We start from the raw sequence: 22,295 nt of genomic DNA on the forward strand, positions 1-22,295 counted from the left end.
GAGGTACTTTTTTGCAGTTTATATTTTCGTGAATCTGCTTGTGGTTGTTGTGTATGCTTTTTAAGATCTCAAATTTCTCTTGCAAATGCCACTCGCACCTGCTCTTCTTATGTAAATCCACCAGAGGCTGCTGTCGACTGACTGACTGACTGACCGACTAACCAAACTCCCCACTCACCCCCTTCTCTAAACCCAACTGACAGTGTTTTAAAAAGCACCGATTGACCAGCAAAACCACCGAACCAAGTCTTTACTAGGCCAGCTGACATTTCTGTATGGAGTTTACATGTTCTCCGTGCGACACAAGTGAATTGACTAAATCAATTGGCACTATAGAAATAGCTCTTAGTCACTATTTTTTCTCTCCACAAGCAATCCCTATATGTCACAATATGCATTTTGTAGGATCATACACAAGTTTTTGACACAGTTATTGAACTGAATTGAAACAACATTGAAACACATTAGTTTGTAAAGATTAGAGAACGCTTACCTGAACTACCAGCCTGAAACTTAAGTATTTTGCATTTTGCCAATTAAGTCTTACAAAAATTCGATTTTTAAAAGGAGGCGTGGCACCCAACCCCACCCCTAAACCCAGTGTTGGGCAGTAGCTACGCTACAAGTATTGACGCTACTAGCTTAACTACATTTCTCAGTAGCATGGTGGTAGTGTCGCTACTTTCTAAATCAAAAAAGCTTTTTAGTAGCGAAACGATTTTATTAGTCAAGTAGCGCAGTAGCGTCCACACAAGCTACATTTACCGAGTCACAGTGGTCGACAGCAAAAGTTTTGGTCCGTTACTGCTACCTCTGGTGAAACTTGCTTGAAAGTTAAGATGTCTGAGGGAGAGATGTTATTTCTGAACCAGGATTCCTCGTGACCATACCTCGAGAAGTACATGTTACGATGCTCAAATGCTGTGCTCAAAAAATAAAACTACTTTAGTATTTGTGTGTATATATGAACAATTCTGCCTCATATGTTTTATTGACAGTTTTATTGATCTCTAAGATATGATTGACTTGGGTTTAAGTTGCTTCAATTTAAATGAAAATTAGAAAAATAGCTTAGATGCAGCTAAGCTACTTTTGCCATGTAGCTTTTAGCTTAACTTGCTACATTTCCGGGGAGTAGCTTTCAGTGTAGTTAAGCTACATTTTAAGTAGAGTAGTTATATAGCTTAGCTCACTACATTTTTCAAGTAGCTTGCCCAACACTGCCTAAACCCAACCGTCATTGGCGGATAAGTAAATCATAGTAAATCATACAAATGAGATGCGGTTTCAGACAAATTAGCCACTGCTTCAAAAAGTTACAAACTGCCATGAGATATCGTAGGAACTACTTATAGTTGCAGAAATAATTGCATAATAGTAAGCACTATATTTATTCAATGGAAACCAGCCATAGACAGTTGAGGAAACACCACTACAAGACTAACTTTAGCACAAAGTGATTCATTCTGACTCACTTACTCTGCTCCAGATCACACCGCTCCTCCTGTTATTTTCCCATTTCACAGTCCTCATGCCAGCTCTTCATGTCTCAAATCCACAGGCCTTGTTCTGAGCAAATCTTTAGGCAGATTTCACCTTGAGCTTTCCAAAACTCAGAAGATACACCTCTTATTTTTATTTTACCCTTCGCTTTATGGAATACCTGAGAAATCCCATACTTTGTAGCTTTATAACCTTGAGGCATATTCAGACAAAGCAGAGCACTCAGGGCATTACATGGGGGATCTGAGGAGAATATTAAATAGAAAGCTCGGATGCTCATTTTGCTGGTGGAATATTTTAGATTTTCTACAATATTACAGTAAATCTAGCAGGATTTGTGTTGCCGAAGGTTTCTGGCAGATCCTGTGAGGAATATTCTGAGGTCTGCAGGTGTAGCAGAGCTCAGAGAAATCCTTGAGATTGGAATGACATTGGAGAGTCATAAGGGCAGGGTGGAGGAGTGCAGAAAATTGCAAGTTCAGCGTAAGATGTTAAAGAGGCAGTGATTGACATGGGGAAGTGTGAATTGTTAGCTGTGAATTTAGTGTGCACAAAGCTCTGATAAATAGACCTGACTGGACCTATAATTACATGAAAGGTGTGGTCTCACTTTTACTTAGAACAAAATGCTACCTCATCTGGAAATGTGTCTTGTGTGCTTTAACTTATAACTGGAAAACAATGTGGTTTTTAATAAATCAAAACTAAAGCAATGACTGAGTGTATTGGTCAAAAACGCTACATCAAAAAGCTACCTTCTCTGGAAATGTCTCTTGTGTGCTTTAACTTATAACTGGGAAACAAAGTGTTTTTTAATAAATCAAAACTAAAACAATGACTAAAACTATTAGTCAAAAAATGCTACCTTATATGGAAATGTGTCTTGTGTTCTTTAACTTATATGTGGAAAACAATGTGGTTTTAGTAAATTAAAACTAAAACTATGACTGAAACTATTGGTCAAAGAAATAACAAAAAATGTCACAATAAATGAAAAACTAAATCTAAATGACATTAACTACAGTTACTAAATAACTAATTGAAAAAACATGATAATAAGCAAAATATAGATTAGATTACAACCTTTGCATCGGAGATAGCGTAATCATTTTGGTAACACTTTATTTTGATAGTCCATTTGAGTATTAGTAGACTGTTTGCTTAAAATCTGTTATCTTCAACAGACATTTAACTGATTATAAGAAACTGCAAGTGCATGTCAACTTACACTAACCCTAAACCTGACCCCAACCACAACCTAACAGTCTACTTATAATCTAACAAGAATTAGTTGGCATGTAAATGCAATGTAACTTAATTTCAAAAAATGGACCATCAAAATAAAGTGTGACCATCATTTTTCCACCCAATTTTGTGTGTATGGCATATTCATAAATTTTCTTTTCTTCATCTACTTTTTTTAAATTTTAACTTGTTCTATTTTCAACAAGTTGCATTTGTGTGGTTTTGGGTTCAGTGTCTGTTCAAACTATTATTTTATTTGTTTTAGTAATAGTTAATAATATTCATAATATTTTATTAAGACGTTTGCAGAAGAGTGAATGTAGGCTGTGCAAACATTAATTGTTGCTTTAAATCTGTTAAACTCTGTTATTAGTAAACTCTGTTCCAATTAGTAAAACTAAATATAGACATTTAAAAATGTTTTCACAAAATAAAAGCTGAACTAAAGCAAAGACAAACAATTAACTAAACGAATTAAAACTTAACTGAAATGTACATCAAATTTTTTTAATTGTATCGAAATAAAAACAAAGTTAAAATGCAAAAAAAATCTGGATAGGACAATGATTTGAACTACCAGCTGCAGAATTAATGTTAAATGATTCTGTATGATGGATGATGCTGCATAATGCACATCGTGTCAATAAATCAACAGGGAATAAATGTGGTGAACAGATTTGTCTTTTACATGTGCTGAAATCTATTTATTTATACACAGCATATCATTATTAGTACATCAAATACATTAAAGCATAGACTACATTAATGGAAAGCTTATTTATTCCAATTTTAGGTGATGCATAAATCTCCATTTTATGAATTGACACTGGTCCAAAAGTATTGTGCAGCTGTATTGTTTAGTATACAACCATTTTTTTCTGTTACAACTATGTTGGAATGCAAAAATAAAGATTTTAATTTTATATGCATTTGTGGGAAGCTGACATTTCAACCGCACTTTTAGATTGTATTTATTAGTAGTAACACTTTAAAATAATGGTTTATTAGTTAACGCATTTAGTAACATAAAACAAAAAAATTGTTATGCATGTATTGCTGTATTTATTAATCATTTAAATAACTTTGGTTCATGTTAACCCACTTTGCGTTCAATAATGATAACATCTGGATCTTAACAATTTTTCAAGATTATTCATACTTATTTAATGTTAGTAAATACATTAACCAACATACTACTGGACCATTATTCTAAAGTGTTATATATATATATATATATATATATATATATAGAGTTATTAGCCCCCTTAGAATTTTTTTTCTTTTTTAAATGCTTCCCAAATTATGTTTAACAGAGCAAGGAAATTTTCACAGTATGTCTGATAATATTTTTTTCTTCTGGAGAAAGTCTTATTTGTTTTATTTCGGCTAGAAATATTTTTTTTATTTTTTAAAAAACATGCTAAGGTCAAAATTATTAGCCCCTTTAAGCAATTTTTTTTGATAGTCTACAGAACAAACCGTCGTTATACAATAACTTGCCTAATTACCCTAACCTGCCTAGTTAACCTATTAACCTAGTTAAGCCTTTAAATGTCACTTTAAGCTGTATAGAAGTGTCTTAAAAATATCTAATAAAATATTATTTATTATCATCACGGCAAAGATCAAATAAATCAGTTATTAGAAATGAGTTATCAAAACTATTATGATTAGAAATGTGTTAAAAAAAACTTACAGTGGTGAAAAATAAACAGGGGGCTAATAATCCCAGGGGGATTATTAACGGGGGGGGGGGGGGGGGGGGGGTTGTAACAATTCTGACTTCAACTGTATACATATATATACACACACAAGAATAGAATAATACATAACCATCATAATTCCTATAACAATGTACTGATTGTATATTGCAACACAATCTCACGGCAATTCCTAACTTTTTGATTTAGTGGCTAATTCGTATGAAATCGTACGATCTAATTCGCACAGTTTTTATTTTAAAGTATTTATTATATATTATATTTCTATGATATTTTAAAGTAACCTAACTACATTTGTTATGCATCAACTGCTGTGTATAACGTATGGTGCAATTTTTTTTTTTTTTTTTTTTGTCTATATATTAAAAAAGAATGAGGCGTAATGCTGGTTTATGATGTGATTTAGTTTGGGGGAGTGGAGTGACTTTGTGCCATAAAGTTGCATAATGTGGATTTAGAGATCAGCCTCAAGGGGAAGAGAAACAGAGAGTGTCATTGGCTGAGGACTGGCATCTGCCTCTCCCCTCAAAACACGGCAGAACATTTAAAGTCGGCTCGCATCCATTGAAAACCCGTGAAACTGAATCTGGAGTAAACCCGGAGCAGCTTCTCGAACCAGATCTGACTTCATCGCCTTCAGTCTGTTTCATTGACTCGGAAGGTAAGAGAACTAAACTCGTATCCCTTTTAGTCTCGTATTTCATTCAGTCTTTAAAGTAATTGCTTGTTTGGGTTACTACTCTGCTATTCTATAAGTATAACTGGGTTATGTGCTATTGCGTTTTTGGAGTGTTTCGTTTTTATTTAATAGGCTTCGCAGATGGCTTCTTTATGTCGGAAAGTGAAGAACGCGAAATAACAGTCCTTTAGGCTATTATTGTAGACGTGGAGTTTGGCTGCAAACTGTATAAACGTTTGAACAAACCTTTCTTTATTTACACAGCAAAAAGTTGCCATTATTCTCTTGCGCTTTCCAAGTTTTTTGCGATCATGTGCGTAAGTTTTAAAAGAAAAAGAACATGCCATTGTACACTTTGTTTGCTAAATTTATTTGAACATTTAACTAGTTCTTGTTAAAATTGGGCTTGTTTCTCCAAAATGCCAGCAAGAGAACATAACGTGGGCGTGTCCATTCAGACACGGATATGAAAGCCTTACATGACTGACCATGTTAACCATAATTTCCAAAATAGGCAATATTTGTAGATTTAAAATGAGAGGAAAAAAAAAAAAAAAAGATGTCATGTTGTATTAGAACGAATAACAGACCTAAATATTCATAGGATAACCAGAAAAAGTCCAAAATAAAGTTGTTTAATAAATAAGCTATACTTTAGCTATTTAGCTTTTTTTTTATAGTTTCACTTACAATCAAAAAAATTGAGTGAACTGTACTGAGTGAAAAAGTTAACCGTAGGGTGTATATTTGCACCACTTTGATTTTGCTTTAGGGCAGCAATTACTTTTTTCATTTGAGTGCTTTAAAGTGTATTGTAAAACACCTCTTCTTTAAGGTGTCAGGTGTCATTTCTGATATTTATGAATCTGATATGTGACTGGCAGAATTCATGCAAATGCATGCATATTTTCATAATAAAGTCAAAAAAGAAAAATGGTGCATGAGTGTCTACCCACAGATGTAATCATGCAGCATGACTCATTTGCTGACTGACTCACAACTGCCAGACTGCACCCACATTCAATTTCAGCCCATCCAGCTTACAGCTGAACATATCTTTAGGATTTTTGATTCAATTACATTAATGTGATTAAAAAGCAGGTACCACAATGCAAAAACAAACATATAAACAATCTATGGAAATAAAGTCACCAGATTGTCTTGTTACTCTCATCTTTGTGTCACTCACAAATTTCTACATTGTGCATGCACATACTTGCCTTATATTTGAATAAACATAGTCTGAATTAAATATATGTTAAAGTATTTTAATAGAGTTTGTAGTAAATGAAGAAAAGATATTATCTTAAAGATTAGCAATGAGGACACTTCTATTTCAAATTCCTTCATCAGACTCTATAGGTCACATGAACTGTTTGGATTTTCCACAAATTTAACAGTTCAACACCAGTATTTATTTATTTATTTATTTATTTATTTATTTATTTTTGTATGATCCAGGAATCATGGTTTTCCACAAGGAGTTCCAGAATGCAGGTAAGGAGCCTGGTCTGCAGATTTGGAGGATAGAGAAGATGGACCTGAAACCGGTCCCCAAACAACTCCAAGGAAACTTCTTCACCGGAGATGCCTATGTTGTCCTTCACACCACTCCTGCTCCATCCTATAGTGTCCACATGTGGCTGGGTGAGTAGAAATAAGCACGTTTTAGAATTAAAAGCAATACAGTTGAAAATTAGTAGCCATCCTATGAATATTTTCCCATGCAGTTTAACAAAGATAAGTATGCTTCCAACATATTTAAACATTATTTTTTAAGAACAAACTTCTAATAAAAAATGTTTGTCTTCACCATGATGACAGTAGAGATTATTATGATATTTATAATCCTTAACTAGGTTAATTAGGTTAACTGAGTTAGGTTCATTATATGCAAGTCATTGGATCACAGTGGTTTATTCTGTAGCTACTTGACAAAAATAATGACCTCAGCAGTTTTAAAAGTATTATATATTTATTTCAGCTTAAATAAAAGAAATAAGACTGAGGGAAATACTGTGCAAAAGTTTTGAAATTTCACAGGAGGGCTAATAGTTTTGTCTTTAATTATATATAAATAACTAGAAGAAGAAACACACTTTGGTGCTATTTATTTGAGATATTTGCAATACTCTGTGTCTGTTTGAACTGCAGGTAATGAGTGTTCTCAGGATGAAAGTGGAGCTGCTGCCATCTTTGCTATGCAGCTGGATGATCATCTGGGCGGAGCACCTGTCCAGTACCGGGAGGTTCAGAACAACGAGTCTGTCACCTTTCTTGGCTACTTTAAAACTGGAATTAAATACAAGGTAATAACCCTACACATAGCTGAATGAGAATTAGGTAGCACTATATTTTACAGTCCTATTTTGCACGTACATGCCTTAAGTAACCTATCCATAAACATAATCTTATCATAACCCAGTTAGTTTTCTTACATTCCCAGTGCTATTTAAAAACGGTGTATGTAAAAATGCTGAAAAATATTATTAATATATCCTGATTAGTTAAGATATTTATATATTTTTTATTTTTATTTTAATTTGTAATGTTGTTATTTTTAAAAATGCATATCTTTTTTTGTTAATTTTTAAAAGTCAAGTTTTTACTGATTAGAATCAGCACTCAGAGGACCAGAAAAATGAATAATTTTCTCTTTTAAGTGGGTTAGCAGAAGAACTGAAATTGCTTTCATGATGCTTTCTTTGATGATCTAGACAAAGCAGCTCTTTATTGTGTGTGTCGCTTATGAATTGCTCAGTTGTATGTTTACACAACAGTATTTGAGATGATTATCAAACTACTGGCATGCCATATTTTATTTATTTATTTATTTATTTTTGCTGGTGAAAGGCTAGAAAACTGTAAAAACTGCAAACCTAAAAATATTAACATCTAAAATTATTTTGGCCAAGTGAAAAATATTATTTAACATGAATTATCATTTACCTACACATATCAATTCATACCAACAAAACTTATTGTAATGGTTTGAACACAATATGGTCTATAAGTCATGACAACCTATGTTATTGTGTTAATTATAACTTATTAAACTTATAAGTTATAAAGTCAAACTTATTTTTAAGACATAAAAGCCATTTCAAATCTGTTTGTAAAATGTAATTTAAGTAAAAAAAAAAGACTCATAAGTAGGCCCACACAAACTCTGCGCATGAAGAAATCCGCAGATTTCTGCAGAATTTTAGAACATCGAGTCTATTTATTTACTTGTGTAAATGTGTGTAAATTTATATTTATTCAGTTTTAAACTAGTTTTCAGTAATATTTTGCAAAAAAAAAAAAAAAAAAAAAAAAAAATTACAACCTACAAATTTTTAAATAAATGTTTACATTTTTTTGCTTCTCTTGATTTTTCCTCTTTTTCTATAACATATAAATTTGGGTGTACTAGTTTTTGGGCCGTTATGGTAAGTTATTTTGTTAAATAAGCTCCAGATTTGGCTTCAATACTGACTAATCTAATATATATGCAAAAAATATACTATTGTATAGCTTCTTATTAAAAATATGTATTTAAAAGATAGATTCATGAGGGGTGTACTTATATATGCTGAGCACTGTATATATTTATTATTATCATAGCCATAAGACATTATGGCATTTATTTTCTCTTTTTCTCCTACACAGCAAGGTGGGGTGTCATCTGGGTTTAATCATGTGGTGACCAATGAAATGAACACCAAGCGTGTGCTTCACATTAAAGGACGGCGTGCCATTCGTGCCACTGAGGTGAACATGTCCTGGGCCAGCTTCAACCATGGAGACTGCTTCATCCTTGATCTTGGCAAGGTCAGAAACACACAGACTGAAGTGATTTGAGGATCTCATTAGTGTCCTTTTGAGAAATCCAAATTTCACAATCTCCTGTTATATTTTCTAGGACATCTATCAATGGTGTGGGAGTGAGTGCAACCGTTTTGAGCGCATAAAAGCCTCTGAGGTGTCCATTGGCATTCGTGATAATGAAAGAAATGGACGTGCCATTCTGCACATTGTTGAGGATGGGTCTGAACCAGACGTTTTCAGTAATGTAAGTTTTTGTCTTTTCTACAAAAGGAAAGAAGAAAACAAAATGCCTTCGTGCTGCAAGTTTAAACATGCAGTGTGTAAGAAGAATGAGCTTGTCTGTATTTTGCTGTGGTAGGAAGTGAAGACATGAGTAATTAAGTTAGTGGAGGCACGCCTCAGAGACAAGTTAAGAGTTCTGCCTCTTTGAGTTGTAAACCACACTGGTGCAGTCAAAACACAGTAAGGAATCTAGATTGACTAGTAGAACATCCCAGTCAGACTGCTGCACACCTTAAAAGAGTTTAATATCAACATGAAATGGGAATGTACAGTTGAAGTCAGAATTATTAGCCCCCCTTTGTATTTTTTTTCTTTCTAAATATTTCCCAAATTATGTTTACAGAGCAAGGAAATGTTCACAGTATGTCTGATAATTTTTTCTATATTTGTTTTAGATAGTCTACAGGTCAAACCATAGTTATACAATAACTTGCCTAATTACCCTAACCTGCCTAGCTAACCTAATTAACCTAGTTAAGCCTTTAAATGTCACTTTAAGCTGAAGAGTCTTAAAATATAATAAAAAAGATAAAAGAAATAAAATAAGATAAAATAAAATAAAAATATCTAGTCAAATATTATTTACTGTCATCATGGCAAAGATAAAATAAATCAGTTATTAGAAAGTTATTATAAGAGTTATATAAGAGTTATTAAAACTATTATGTTTAGAAATGTGTTGAAAAAATCTTCTCTCCGTTAACCAGAAATTGGGGAAAAAAATAAACGGGGGCTAATAATTCAGGAGGGCTAATAATTCTGACTTCGACTGTACATCTATTATTTATCTTAAGTTTAATTAAATGTCTTAATGTTATTTTTTAATAAAAAAGTCAGTTTTTCCAGTATAAATACAAGCTCTCATTTAAATTTGCCTGATTCCTGTCAACACTCAGATGGAATGAACACAGTTTTTTCTTTTCTTTTTGATAATTAATTCTATATCACTTATTCATATATACTTTCGTTACATGACACTTTAAATTAAACCTTTGCCTCATGACCTTTTGTCTATACGGTCGATACTGTAGCCAGGTTTCTAACGTGAAAAAAAAAATCACTAAATGCAAATTAGGTGCATTTCCATTAAGTTGTTAAACCTGTAGTAATGATAGCATAGTAACAAACTGTAAATAAGGCATAATGGAAAAAGCTGAGTAGACAGGGGAGTGTTATCTTTTGCTACTTCAGAGTTCATTCGGCTAATGTGTTTCTATATATTCGCATTAACCCTTTTCCTTTGTAAAAGTCCTAAACCCCCTCAAGTGAGTTTAAAAACGTTTGCAAACTAAGTGATTTTTATTTAAAGTTTCTCTTGATGCTGTTTACCATTTTTGTAGCTACAGAAGCAGTCTTACAATAAAAGACAAAGACACAGCAAAAAAAAACTAGATAAATATACACTAGATAAATGACAACAGAAAGAATCTGTAAACATTCACACGACAAGTTCATTTATTCTGTGGGAATTAAACTCATGACCTTAGCATTGCCAGCAACAAGCTCTGCTGTTTAATCTAGAGTAAAGTTAAAAGAAAGATGGAATAATTAGTCACACTAAATATTTGCAAACAGTAAATGGTAAACTAGTGTGTCGCTCAGCAAAGAGAAGTTCCAGTTCCAGTTTGTCTGGTTTTGATTTTGACCTCTTGCATGAAGTTCTGCACATCAGACTGTTTGTGTGTGCCCTGGGTTGACCGCTGCCAAGAGGAAAACTGATGGAAACTCTCATTGTTTGTTTATTTTTAGTCTCTTGGACCCAAGCCCAGCATCCCAGCAGGAAGTCCTGACGATGAGACCACTGACAGAAGTAATCAGAAAAAGGCCTCACTCTACATGGTATGTTTATGTATTATGCACATATCCAATAGATACCAGGGGCACTGTATTCTACTATGGTGTAGTTTTGTTAATGTGTGTGTTTTATATGGGTTAGGTATCTGACGCCGCAGGCTCAATGAAGACATCTAACGTGGCCCAGAACAGCCCTTTCAAACAGGAGATGCTCAATCCCTCCGAGTGCTACATTTTGGACAATGGACTGGACAGCAAGATCTTTGTTTGGAAAGGTATGGTCTTATTTTATGTTGGAGTCTGTCATATTTATGGTATATGATCATACTTTATATGGCTTGTTTTAATGTCATTGGCTATTTTATTTACTTAGGACCGAGTGCAAATATTGAAGAACGTAAATCAGCCATGAAGGTAGCTGAACAGTTTATCAAAGAGAAGAACTACCCCAAAAACACACAGGTAATAGATGTTAGATTTAGCATGATTATTGAAGTCAATCAGTTAGCCAATTTCTAACCAGTCAACCTAACATTTTATATCCAGATCCAGGTTATGCCAGGTGGAGGTGAGACTACACTGTTTAAACAGTTCTTCAGTAACTGGAAGGATAAGGATCAATCCACAGGTCCAGGCCAAGCCTACAGCATTGGGCGCATTGCTCGTGTTTCACAGGTTCCCTTTGACGCCACCAGTCTGCACTCCAACAAAGTAATGGCCGCCCAGCACGGCATGGTGGATGATGGCTCTGGCAAGGTCCAGGTAATAAAACTGAAGCTAATAACATTGGAGCAGTTTAATCTAAAATCCTAAAGCCCAGAAGAGAATTAGAGATCCGTAGGCTACCTCAGGAATCACAAATTGATTTGTAAAATCACATACAGTATGTGATTCTAGCCTTGTTTATAAAAACATGTATAAAAGTTTATAGGCAGTTTTTAGATGAACACTAGAAGGCAGTAAGAAATCAACATCTTTGTTTACTTTTCTCACTAATTATGATTAGAAGGGTAGATCATATACTATATGAGTACTTTTCAACAAATTATATAAAGATGTTTCAGCAAATGTAGTTTTGTGTCAGGTTTTTGATTTAGTATTTGGTATGACAGACAGCATCCTTTACATTTCATAACAAATGTACAGCAAAACATGCAGCACATTTCATGTTTCGCTGAAACGTAGCTAGAGTCACATATTTCCAATAAGCCACATTTGAAGAATTCTTGCAAGATTTTGCAGGCAAAAGGTCCATTGTCAGTAGTAAAGCAATATAAAGCATGCACAGCTCAGACAGAAGTCGCTTTCAGTCTGAGCAACACAACTCTAAATGAGACAACAATTATATTAAAAGATTTTGGACTGGCATTAGTTTAAAGTAATTTGTTTTGCAGCATATCCTACATATTCCAGACCTGATGTTTGAAACTAGGTAACTAATTACTAGGTTGCTAACTATTCATTACGCAGTCTCACTCAGCCACACATTCAGACTGTCGGAAGGTCTGAACTCTAGAACATCATTCATTGGATATGAACCACCCAAAGGTGCGTTTTCCAAAACCATCGTTAGCCAACTAAGTTCCGTCGTTACAAACATGGTTTGTTGATTGGCCATTTCCCAAATCCGTCGTTTTAATGAACATTCGCAAACTGCGTTGCAAACTTGTGCACTTGCAACTACACCTCTGGAGCTGTTGTTAGAAACATAGTTCCTGGCTGTGTTCTATTCCCACTTATTCCCCCTATGCCCTATTCATTTAGAACATTCTAACATTTAAACTTGGAATGATTAAAAATAAAAACGCATTAAAGTCATCACTCTTAGGTGTAGTTTGCTTTCAAAGTATTTTTACAGTTTAGTTTTAGCGATCTTCATCTTAACAATTGTGCTGCCTTCGCAGTGTACTTTGAAAACATTGATGTCATGTTGAACACAGCCTCATGACGAAAGCTATAGGTGACCTAATATTTAAAAGCGGAATTTATGATACGTCTCCAAAGTTTGTGAAAACAAAAAATATAGCATACCTTAATGCTTTTAATTTATAGTGGGTTATTTATTAAGTATCTGTACTGTATATGACATGGGCCTGTTGGTTAGAACATTTCTGCAGTGGTTTGCATGTGTCAAACTGTAAAAGTAGACTTTTCAAAAAATAACAAATAAATAAACAATATTCTACTTAACAATAATAATAATCATCATCATCATCATCATCAATATTATTATTAGAGTATAATAAATAATAAATATTAAATTTTATTTCTTAATAAATAGCCTCATTATTTATTTATTTATTTGATTTATATATGATATTAAAATACGTGTTAGCTTTTGTAAGTGATTTATGTTTTGTAATAGAATATGTATATTATTTGTAAAGGAAAACACAGGCTCTATATGTGCCATTTACATATATTTCAATTAATATGGAAAGCGAGTGCATGTTTTTACCAAAACTAACATTGGATTTTTTTTAAATGCTTGTGCGTTTGAAACAATATAATTTGCACAAAGAAATTATGGCGTTCTTCTCTAAAGAAGTTGTTACTCCACTAGTTTAGAGCATCCTTGTGGCATTTTACATCATAACTAACGTGGTTCAAATGATAGATCTGCGACAGAGAAACTGCAGGTTTTAGGAAACACTCATCACTTCATCATTTTTTTTCCCAATCGATGCAATTGTCGTTGTTTGGGAAACGCACCCCAGAGCTAGTCTGACTGACATTTAAAACAACCAATAACAGTTTGTTTGTTCATGGCCATCTTTCGGGCCATGGAACTGTTCAATTCAATTCAATTCAATTCAATTCAATTCACCTTTATTTGTATAGCGCTTATACAATGTAGATTGTGTCAAAGCAGCTTCACATAAAAGGTCATAGTAAATTGGAACAGTGTAGTTCAGTTTGTAGTGTTTAAGTTCAGTTCAGTTTAGCTCAGTTCAGTGTGGTTTAAAATCACCACTGAGAGTTCAAATACTGAAGAGCAAAACCAACGTTAAGCAGCTCTATAGATCCCGAACCATGCAAGCTATTGGCGACAGCGGAGAGGGAAAAAAAACTTCACTAATTGGCTAAAGTGAAGAAAAAAAACCTTGAGAGAAACCAGGCTCAGTTGGGAACGACAACTTTAATTTCTCCGCAATTAAAAATGTAACTTTGATGTCCCTAAAATAACAAACCGATATGCAAAACTCTTGTTTAAAAAAATCTGTGCCGTTAATCTTTGAAAAGCCAGAATTTAGTTGATCGTAAGTGACAATTACAGCCAATTATCACAGTTGCAAACACAATGGGGTCTTTCTTAGGAAGTTTGCCATTATGGCTTTTGTTTTCAAAACATGTGACATAATGTCTCACTGAAATCCTGAATAAGTCAGCCAATCAGACGATGACGCCTATAGTCTTTCAAGTTGCTAGCATGTTGCTAACGCATAAACTTACATTAACTCCAAATCCTAAAGATCCATTTGAACTGATATCTAAATAGCTAAAAATCAAAGAATACTGCTTGTAACCTTATGTACAGTATAAGCACAACACTACATATGTATAAAGTCTATTGCTCTGGACATTGGCAGGTGTGGCGTGTAGAGGGTGGCGACCGAGTTCCTGTGGACCCGTCCAGCTACGGCCAGTTTTTTGGAGGAGACTGTTACCTGATTCTCTACACCTACCTCCATGGAGGCAGAGAGTCGCACATTATCTACACCTGGTAAGTCAAGACATCCACTGGTTAACATGCTGGAACATGTGATCATCAGCCACCTGATTAGTCAATATTGACATAATAAAGTCCATATTTAATAAGCTAAACTGATTTACTCATTGTCATTTCAGGCAAGGACTGAAGTGTACACAAGATGAGCTGGCTGCTTCTGCTTTTCTAACAGTCAAGCTGGATGATTCCATGGGAGGCTCACCTGTCCAGGTATAACAAAACACAGAGGCTGTGCTTTGTTTATTATAAATCATGAGAATTTTATAGTTTATAGGGTGGTTATACACTAGGGCCCTTTCATACACCCTGCGCAATAAGGCACACGATTTGTTGCCAATTTCAGACCAGCACAACCCTAATTGTTACATTTGCTCCACATTGTTTAAATAGCAAATCAATTTGCACCACTTTGTGGACTCATGGATGTGCTATAAAGGAGGTGTGTTAAGGCGTATTGTTGACGCATTGCTACTTTGAGAAACTGAAATAGACTGCGCCATTGACCGAGTAAAAGCTGGTCTAAAGTCCAGCGCAGAGCACGTTAGTTATGCGCCTATCCATGTTCAAATGCTTAATACACACAGGATGTACAGCAATACACAAACATCTTTACATATTAAAAAAAGAGTATTAAAACGTTACAAAAATTATTATTTTCTACATAGACATAGAAAAAACACTACCTCCATGCCTTCTTCATATTCGGAGGGCTTTTTTTCAGTTCGCATTTTTATTATAATGTTCTTATTATTAGTGGTATTATTTATTATATGCATATTTATATTTGTTTTAATAAAAACAAGCTTAGATTTGATTTGTCCATCTGTCGGTTTTTGAAGACATATGCATCACCATATAGGGCAAACTAACAGGATGCGTGTTTGGATATAAGTCAGTTTTTGACCACACTTCCTTAATATTGTTCATTTATTAATTTGCTGGAAATTAGAACCGAATTTAGAAATAGTTTTGAAACAAATCTTTGCGCTTAACAAAGGAAATTTAATATGAGGGCGAATGGATGTCTTCAGCGGAGTGTGTACAAACACTGTTTTCCTTATCCACAAAACTAAAGGAGTAAAGTAAAGAGTAAACGTAATGTAAAGACTGTGGTCTGTTAAACAGCTTTCTCACTAGTGAAGCATTCAGTTTTTCCATTCAACTTACAAAGTCAGTCATGTAAATAGCAAATGCTCCATGGAGCAGCGCAACTGACTCTTAAGGGAATGGGAGATGAGACTCTGATTGGTTTAATGCTCAAAACACACCTATGACTCATTAGGAGAATAAGCACAACCCTGTTAGACCGTGCGCTGGGGCGCAAACCGTATTTTTCAGTCCTTAAATAGCAAAAGTGGATTCAGACGTGACCTTAATGCTTTTGCATCATATGCTTTAGACTTTGTGCCTAGATCGTTAAAATAGATTTCTTTTTTGTTTGTTTATTAGATGTTTATTTGGCACTATACCTGTTATTAATTGATATTACAGATTATTTATTTAATTTATGTTGATCAGTATTTTACTGAAACTTATTTTCTGACTATGTCATAGTACTTAAAATGTAAATGTCTTTATCTACACTTTTTTATTATTATTTTACAGTGGTATTTACAGCAGACATAATAATTATATAACTACATTTTGCATTATAATATGAATATTTAGAATACTTCTGATGTATATCTATGCTCAGTTAAACTAAACTATACTATCGCTTAATGAAAGCACTTTCTGTTGTATTTTCTGTTAACATTTAGAATACTGTTGTGTAACCCATTTTCAACACTAACAATCCCTTTCTATTAGATTATGGTTAATCTAAAAATGAAAAGACCTTTTTAACATTAATACTGTACAGTCTATATATTTTCTATATCTGTTTTATTTAAATAAATAACTATTGATTCTACAATAGTTGTGCTACAGAGAAAAAGCTTATTTTATATGAAATAACAAGGCCCACATGGAATCTGCGGGCTCAGAAATCCGCAAATTTACACAGATTTTGTGCCCATCTCTGAGCTTATGTATTTACTTGTGTAAATGTGTGCAAATTTATATTTATTCATTTTTTTATTAATTTCACTAATATTATTGTGATATAATAATAGTAATATTCAAATGTTTATATGATTTATTTACAATACAGTTTGTAAAGTAATATTTTCTGTCTTATATTAGATATATTATATGACAGACTTGCTTTGTTTACCAAATAAGTGGAGCTAATTAAATTTGCATTGTAAACATTAAATAAAAGTTAAAAATGTTTTATTTTTTATTTCATATATTAAGTTTTTACTTATGATACTCCTAAAATCATTCTGCATAAATCCACAGATTTTTTACAAAATTCTCAGCAAAAATAGCCAAAAATGTCCGCAGATTCTGTCTGGCCCTAGAAATAACTCAGCCTGCTTGATTTACAATTCACCCTGCAGGTACGTGTCACTCAAGGCCAGGAACCAGCCCATTTGATGAGTCTGTTCAAGGGGAAGCCCATGATCATCCACCTGGGTGGGACTTCGCGTAAAGGTGGTCAGAGTAGAGTTGGCACTACCCGCCTCTTCCACATCCGCCAGAGCTCCACACGTGCAACACGTGCTGTGGAGGTTGGTAACACTATAGCCTGACAGACATATATAAATGACCAACAGGCAATAAATGTCTGACATATTCTCTCTCTTTCTCTACTCACCCAGGTGGAACCATCTGCATCTAAACTGAACACTAATGATGTGTTTGTGCTGAAGTTTCCTGAAGGCATGTTTCTGTGGAAAGGAGTTGGTGCTTCAGAGGAAGAAATCGCTGCTGCAAAATATGTTTGCAGCTTCCTAGGAGGCAGTGCCACGGAAATTTCAGAGGGCAAAGAGCCGGGTGGGTGTCTGTTTTTTTTCATAAGATGTTGACCTAATCACTAAGTTTCCTGTTATGTGGAGCTGATAGCTAAGTTGTCTGTTTGCTCCCTTCAGCTGCCTTTTGGTCTTCTTTGGGTGGGAAGAAGGATTATCAGACCTCCAAAAATCTGCAGAAGACAGTTAAGCCTCCTCGCCTCTTTGGCTGCTCCAACAAGACTGGACGTCTAATTGTGAGTTTATATAGATGAAATTTGCGGCTTTTTTAAATGAATGCATACAATTTATCATAACTTCTTTTCTCTTTCAGGCCGAGGAAGTGCCTGGAGATTTCACCCAGTCTGATTTGGCCACTGATGATGTCATGCTTCTGGATACCTGGGATCAGGTTAGCATTCGATGTACTGTTGACATGATATGATTTTAGCAACACTTTTCTTCTGTAATCTGATAAACTTACAAGTGAAAGCACATATTCAGCCTGAAATTGCAGGAAGGAGGATAGATTTTATCTACAATCATTTCACTGGTTTTTCAAATGTGGAAAATAGCTGGATGAGAATAGATTTTATCTATAGTTATTTGACTGGGTCACTGTAAAAACAATTAGTTACTTTACTTCAAAAAAGTGAGTAACCCTGTTGCCTTAAAAGCAACAAGTTGGTTTTACTTTTAAAAAGTCAGTATACCCATTGACTTAATTAATATTAAATAATAATTAAATGTTAATTCGCTATATTTTTGTACTCTCTTTAGGTAAAGTCAACTAATCACTTTTTACAGTGTATAAAGTGAACATTATATTTAAGAATGGACCAAAGAATCAAGTTCTGTTATGGATCTTAGTTAGGTTATATTTTGGTTTCTGACAGGAATAAAAAAAACAAGACTGGGTGGGAGAGCTGGACAGAGCATTCAATGGGTTGTACTTTTTAATGAAGTAAATAAATAAATAAATAAATAATAGATAATAAAGTGTTGTCTGAACTTAAAAAAAAAACTCCATAAAACTGTTTTGAAAATTGTGAAAATATGATTTGGACCTTTATACAGTGTGTGCCCTAACAGGCATGTTTTCATCCATGTTGAATTTAATGTGGCATTTACCCTGAGATTCTGGATTCTTCTTCTCTTAGATCGTTCTTTGGATTGGTAATGAAGCCAATGAGGTAGAAAGGAGTGGATCTGCTAAAATTGGTAAGTTAAAGTCATATACAGTATCTATATATATATATATATATATATATATATATATATATATATATATATATATATATACACACACACACACACAAAGACATACAGAGTATATATATACATCTACATGCCATCTGAAATGTTCTTCTGAAATGAGAATCTATTTTTGTTAGGCTCCTGTGTTTACATTCAGGACAATTTTAATATGACAAATTGGTGCTTTTCATAAATATACAGCATTATCTAAGATTTACAGATTGTTCACCCAAAAATTTAAATGCTGTCATCATTTTCATTTTTCGGTTAATCTTGCTCTTGCAGTCCAATACCTACTATGGGGTGTTGCATCTGATTTGCAATAGCAAGGTTATTAAATATAATTTCTGGTGTATAATTTCTAATTTTTAAAAATGTTTTTTTTCCCCTCAGCCAAAGAATATGTGGACTCTGATCCTTCTGGCCGGCGAGGAACCCCAGTCATCATCATAAAACAAGGATTTGAGCCCCCAAGCTTCACTGGCTGGTTCCAGGCTTGGGACTCGAAGATGTGGGACACAGACCCACTGGATCGCATCCGTGCTCGTTTCTAAAATAACATACATTTAAATACACTTGCCATTATATACTTTTGTTTTGCAAAGCTTCCAGAATAATCACCTCTTATGTTTCATGCATTGGTGGTCTGAAAGGGATGCAGACGGAAACACAATATGCAATAATACTGCATGTTAAACCACTATGTACTGTATTGTACTACTATTAATAACTTCTTGCCTTGTTTCTATGCCCTGACTTTGCCTAGTTATACATTTAAACTCTTATATTTCCTTTTATTATACTTCTGTATTCCAATAATGTTTTTTGTCCAAATGAAGAAAAGTGGATTTTTATTATCAAGACTACATTTGTATGTATTGGAACATTCAGACTAAGTGCCTTGGATTTTTAGAAAACTTTACATGTATGGATAATGCTTTGCAATTTGCAAAATGATATGTAATGTGAGACAATATGCAAGTTGATAATAATAAAAATAATCATAAGAAAACATTAAAAGAATTACTGAGTTATGTGTTTGTGAATACACTACAATTCAATATAATCACTATGGTCATTAGGATTTGAAGAAATGAAGAGAGAAATGTAAACTTATTCACTTATAGTACGCTATACACAAAGGACTTATTAAACTGATCATAAGTTAATAAAGTCTTTTACACTGTGTTATAACATTCATAAAAAAGTATTAAAGAGTACTAAAACCTTAAAACTGAAATAATAAGTATCCCAGCTGTTCAAACAAAGAAATGTTACTAAAGAGCAATAAATTACATTGAAAATAATTGATAATAGGAACTATTAGTGTGCTTCACGCAGGTGAGTGGTTTTTACAAACCACCTGTAGGTGACACTCTTTTCCTCTTCAGATCTTTCAAAAAAATTACCCTCATACTTCTTGAAAACAATGAGTGGGTTTGACAAGCCACCAAGTGGACACACTCTCTCCTCTTTCAAAAAAAAAATATATATATATATGTATATATATTTGTTAAAAATAATAAACTAAAATAAAATAAATAAATAAAACTCATAGACTTAGTAGTAACACAGACTTGTCATTTATGTACAGCTACTCTCTGATGAATTAAAGTAATTCTTTAATCCTTATTTTTAATTTTTATATTTCCTAAAGGAACACATGTAAATTTATATAGACAGACACTTATTTTATAAGTCTTATTTTGTATCTTGTTTTTTATTATATAAAGCATACAGTGGGTAAGGAAAGTAGGGGAATGCAGGGTAAAATGTAACAGAATTTTAAGGTATTTGCTCAGGTTTAACCATGGCATGCTTCCGAGGTTTTCACCACAGTGTCTGCAGACATCTGCCTGCCAATTATTGAAAAAGTTTGGCAAAATTTGGATGAGAAACACAGGAAAAAACATTTTTGCAGCACATTTTTATTCTACTCTATTTTTTTTATTTAAAAAAATCTGTGAAAGTATGTAAGTAAAATCTTATATTGTTGTGATTATCGTCTTCTAGGCTAAAAGATGGAACCATTTTGAAAGATATAAAATACACACAGTGACTGCTAGCCTGTTTTGAGGAAAAAACGACACAGCAGGGTTAGTTGTAACAGGGTGTTAAAATTAAGCCATACACTGTAGGACACCAATTAAACCAACAAAATATTTTTGGAATTTTGAGTGTAATGTTGAGAAATTTTTATATTAAAATGTTCTTTAATATAATTTTTTTAATAGAATGTTTTTTTATTGCTAATAATGCAACTATATGCATTGTATAATACTGGTTTGTCTAACCCTATTACTTTGTTCATTATTTGGTCAAACCCAAAGCCACTTTTGCAGCCATTTGCTAAAATTATTTAAATATTTTTTTCCTCATTAATATAAACATATCACCCCATATTGACAGAAAAACACAGAATTGTTGACATTTTTGCAGATTTATTAAAAAAAAAAAAGAAAAACTGAAATATCACATGGTCCAAAATATTCTGACCCTTTGCTCAGTAATTAGTAAACGAACCCATTTGATTTAATACAGCCATGAGTCTTTTTGGGAAATATTCAACACGTTTTTTACACCTGGATTTGCGGATCCCCTGTCATTCCTCCTTGCAGATCCTCTACAGTTCTGTCAGGTTGGATGGTAAATGTTGGTAGTTAGCCATTTTAGGTCTCTCCAGAGATGCTCAATCGGCTTTAAGCCAGGGCTCTGGTTGGGCCATTCATGAACAGTCACAGAGTTGTTGTGAAGCCACTCCTTCCTTATTTTAGCTGTGTGCTTAGGGTCATTGTCTTGTTGGAAGGTAAACCTTTGGACCAGCCTGAGATCCTAAGAACTTAGGAGAAGGTTTTTGTGCAGAATATCCCTGAACTTGGCGATTCCCAGTGCGATTTATCATCTTTCCGATATCAGTGCGATATCATTTTTCCCTTGACTGCAACCATTCATCCTGTCCCCGCAGCTCAAAAGCCCTCACACCATGATTTTGCCACCACCAGGCTTCACTGTTGGGACTGTATTGGACAGGTGATGAGCAATGGAGAGAATCTTACTTCTCACTATCTTGGAGTCCTTCAGGTGTTTTTTTTTTTATCAAACTCATTGTGGGCTTTCATGTGTCGGGTCACTCTTCCATAAAGCCTTGACTGGTGGAGGGTTGCAGTGATAGTTCACTTTCTACAACTTTCTCCCATCTCCTGACTGCTCAGCAACAGTAATCTTTGGGTTCTACTTTACCTCTCTCACCAAGGCTCTTCTTCCCCGATAGCTCAGTTTGGCTGGACAGCGGAGGGTTCTGGTCGTCTCAAATGTCTTCCATTTAAGGATTATGGAGGCCTCTGTGCCCTTAGGAACCGTAAGTGCACTAGATTTTTTGTGTAACCTTGGGCAGATCTGTGTTTTGCCACAATTCTGTCTCTGAGCTCTTTAGGCAGTTC

The 22,295-nt window shown here is 34.0% G+C and overlaps 1 protein-coding gene across 1 annotated transcript; it reads left to right on the forward strand.

The window, feature by feature from the left end:
• Positions 1-4,996: 4,996 nt before the first annotated feature.
• Positions 4,997-19,633, forward strand: scinla (scinderin like a). The gene is made up of 17 exons (XM_056459814.1): positions 4,997-5,130; positions 6,610-6,795; positions 7,303-7,457; positions 8,800-8,961; positions 9,053-9,202; positions 10,990-11,079; positions 11,177-11,309; positions 11,408-11,496; positions 11,581-11,796; positions 14,625-14,758; positions 14,884-14,974; positions 17,209-17,379; positions 17,470-17,644; positions 17,740-17,855; positions 17,933-18,010; positions 18,759-18,819; positions 19,249-19,633. The coding sequence occupies exons 2-17, from the start codon at positions 6,615-6,617 to the stop codon at positions 19,407-19,409; spliced, it is 2,163 nt and encodes a 720-aa protein (XP_056315789.1). The 5' UTR covers positions 4,997-5,130; positions 6,610-6,614; the 3' UTR covers positions 19,410-19,633.
• The last annotated feature ends 2,662 nt before the right edge of the window (positions 19,634-22,295 follow it).

This window comes from Danio aesculapii, chromosome 6, assembly GCF_903798145.1.
Source record: "Danio aesculapii chromosome 6, fDanAes4.1, whole genome shotgun sequence".
Lineage (NCBI taxonomy): Eukaryota > Metazoa > Chordata > Actinopteri > Cypriniformes > Danionidae > Danio > Danio aesculapii.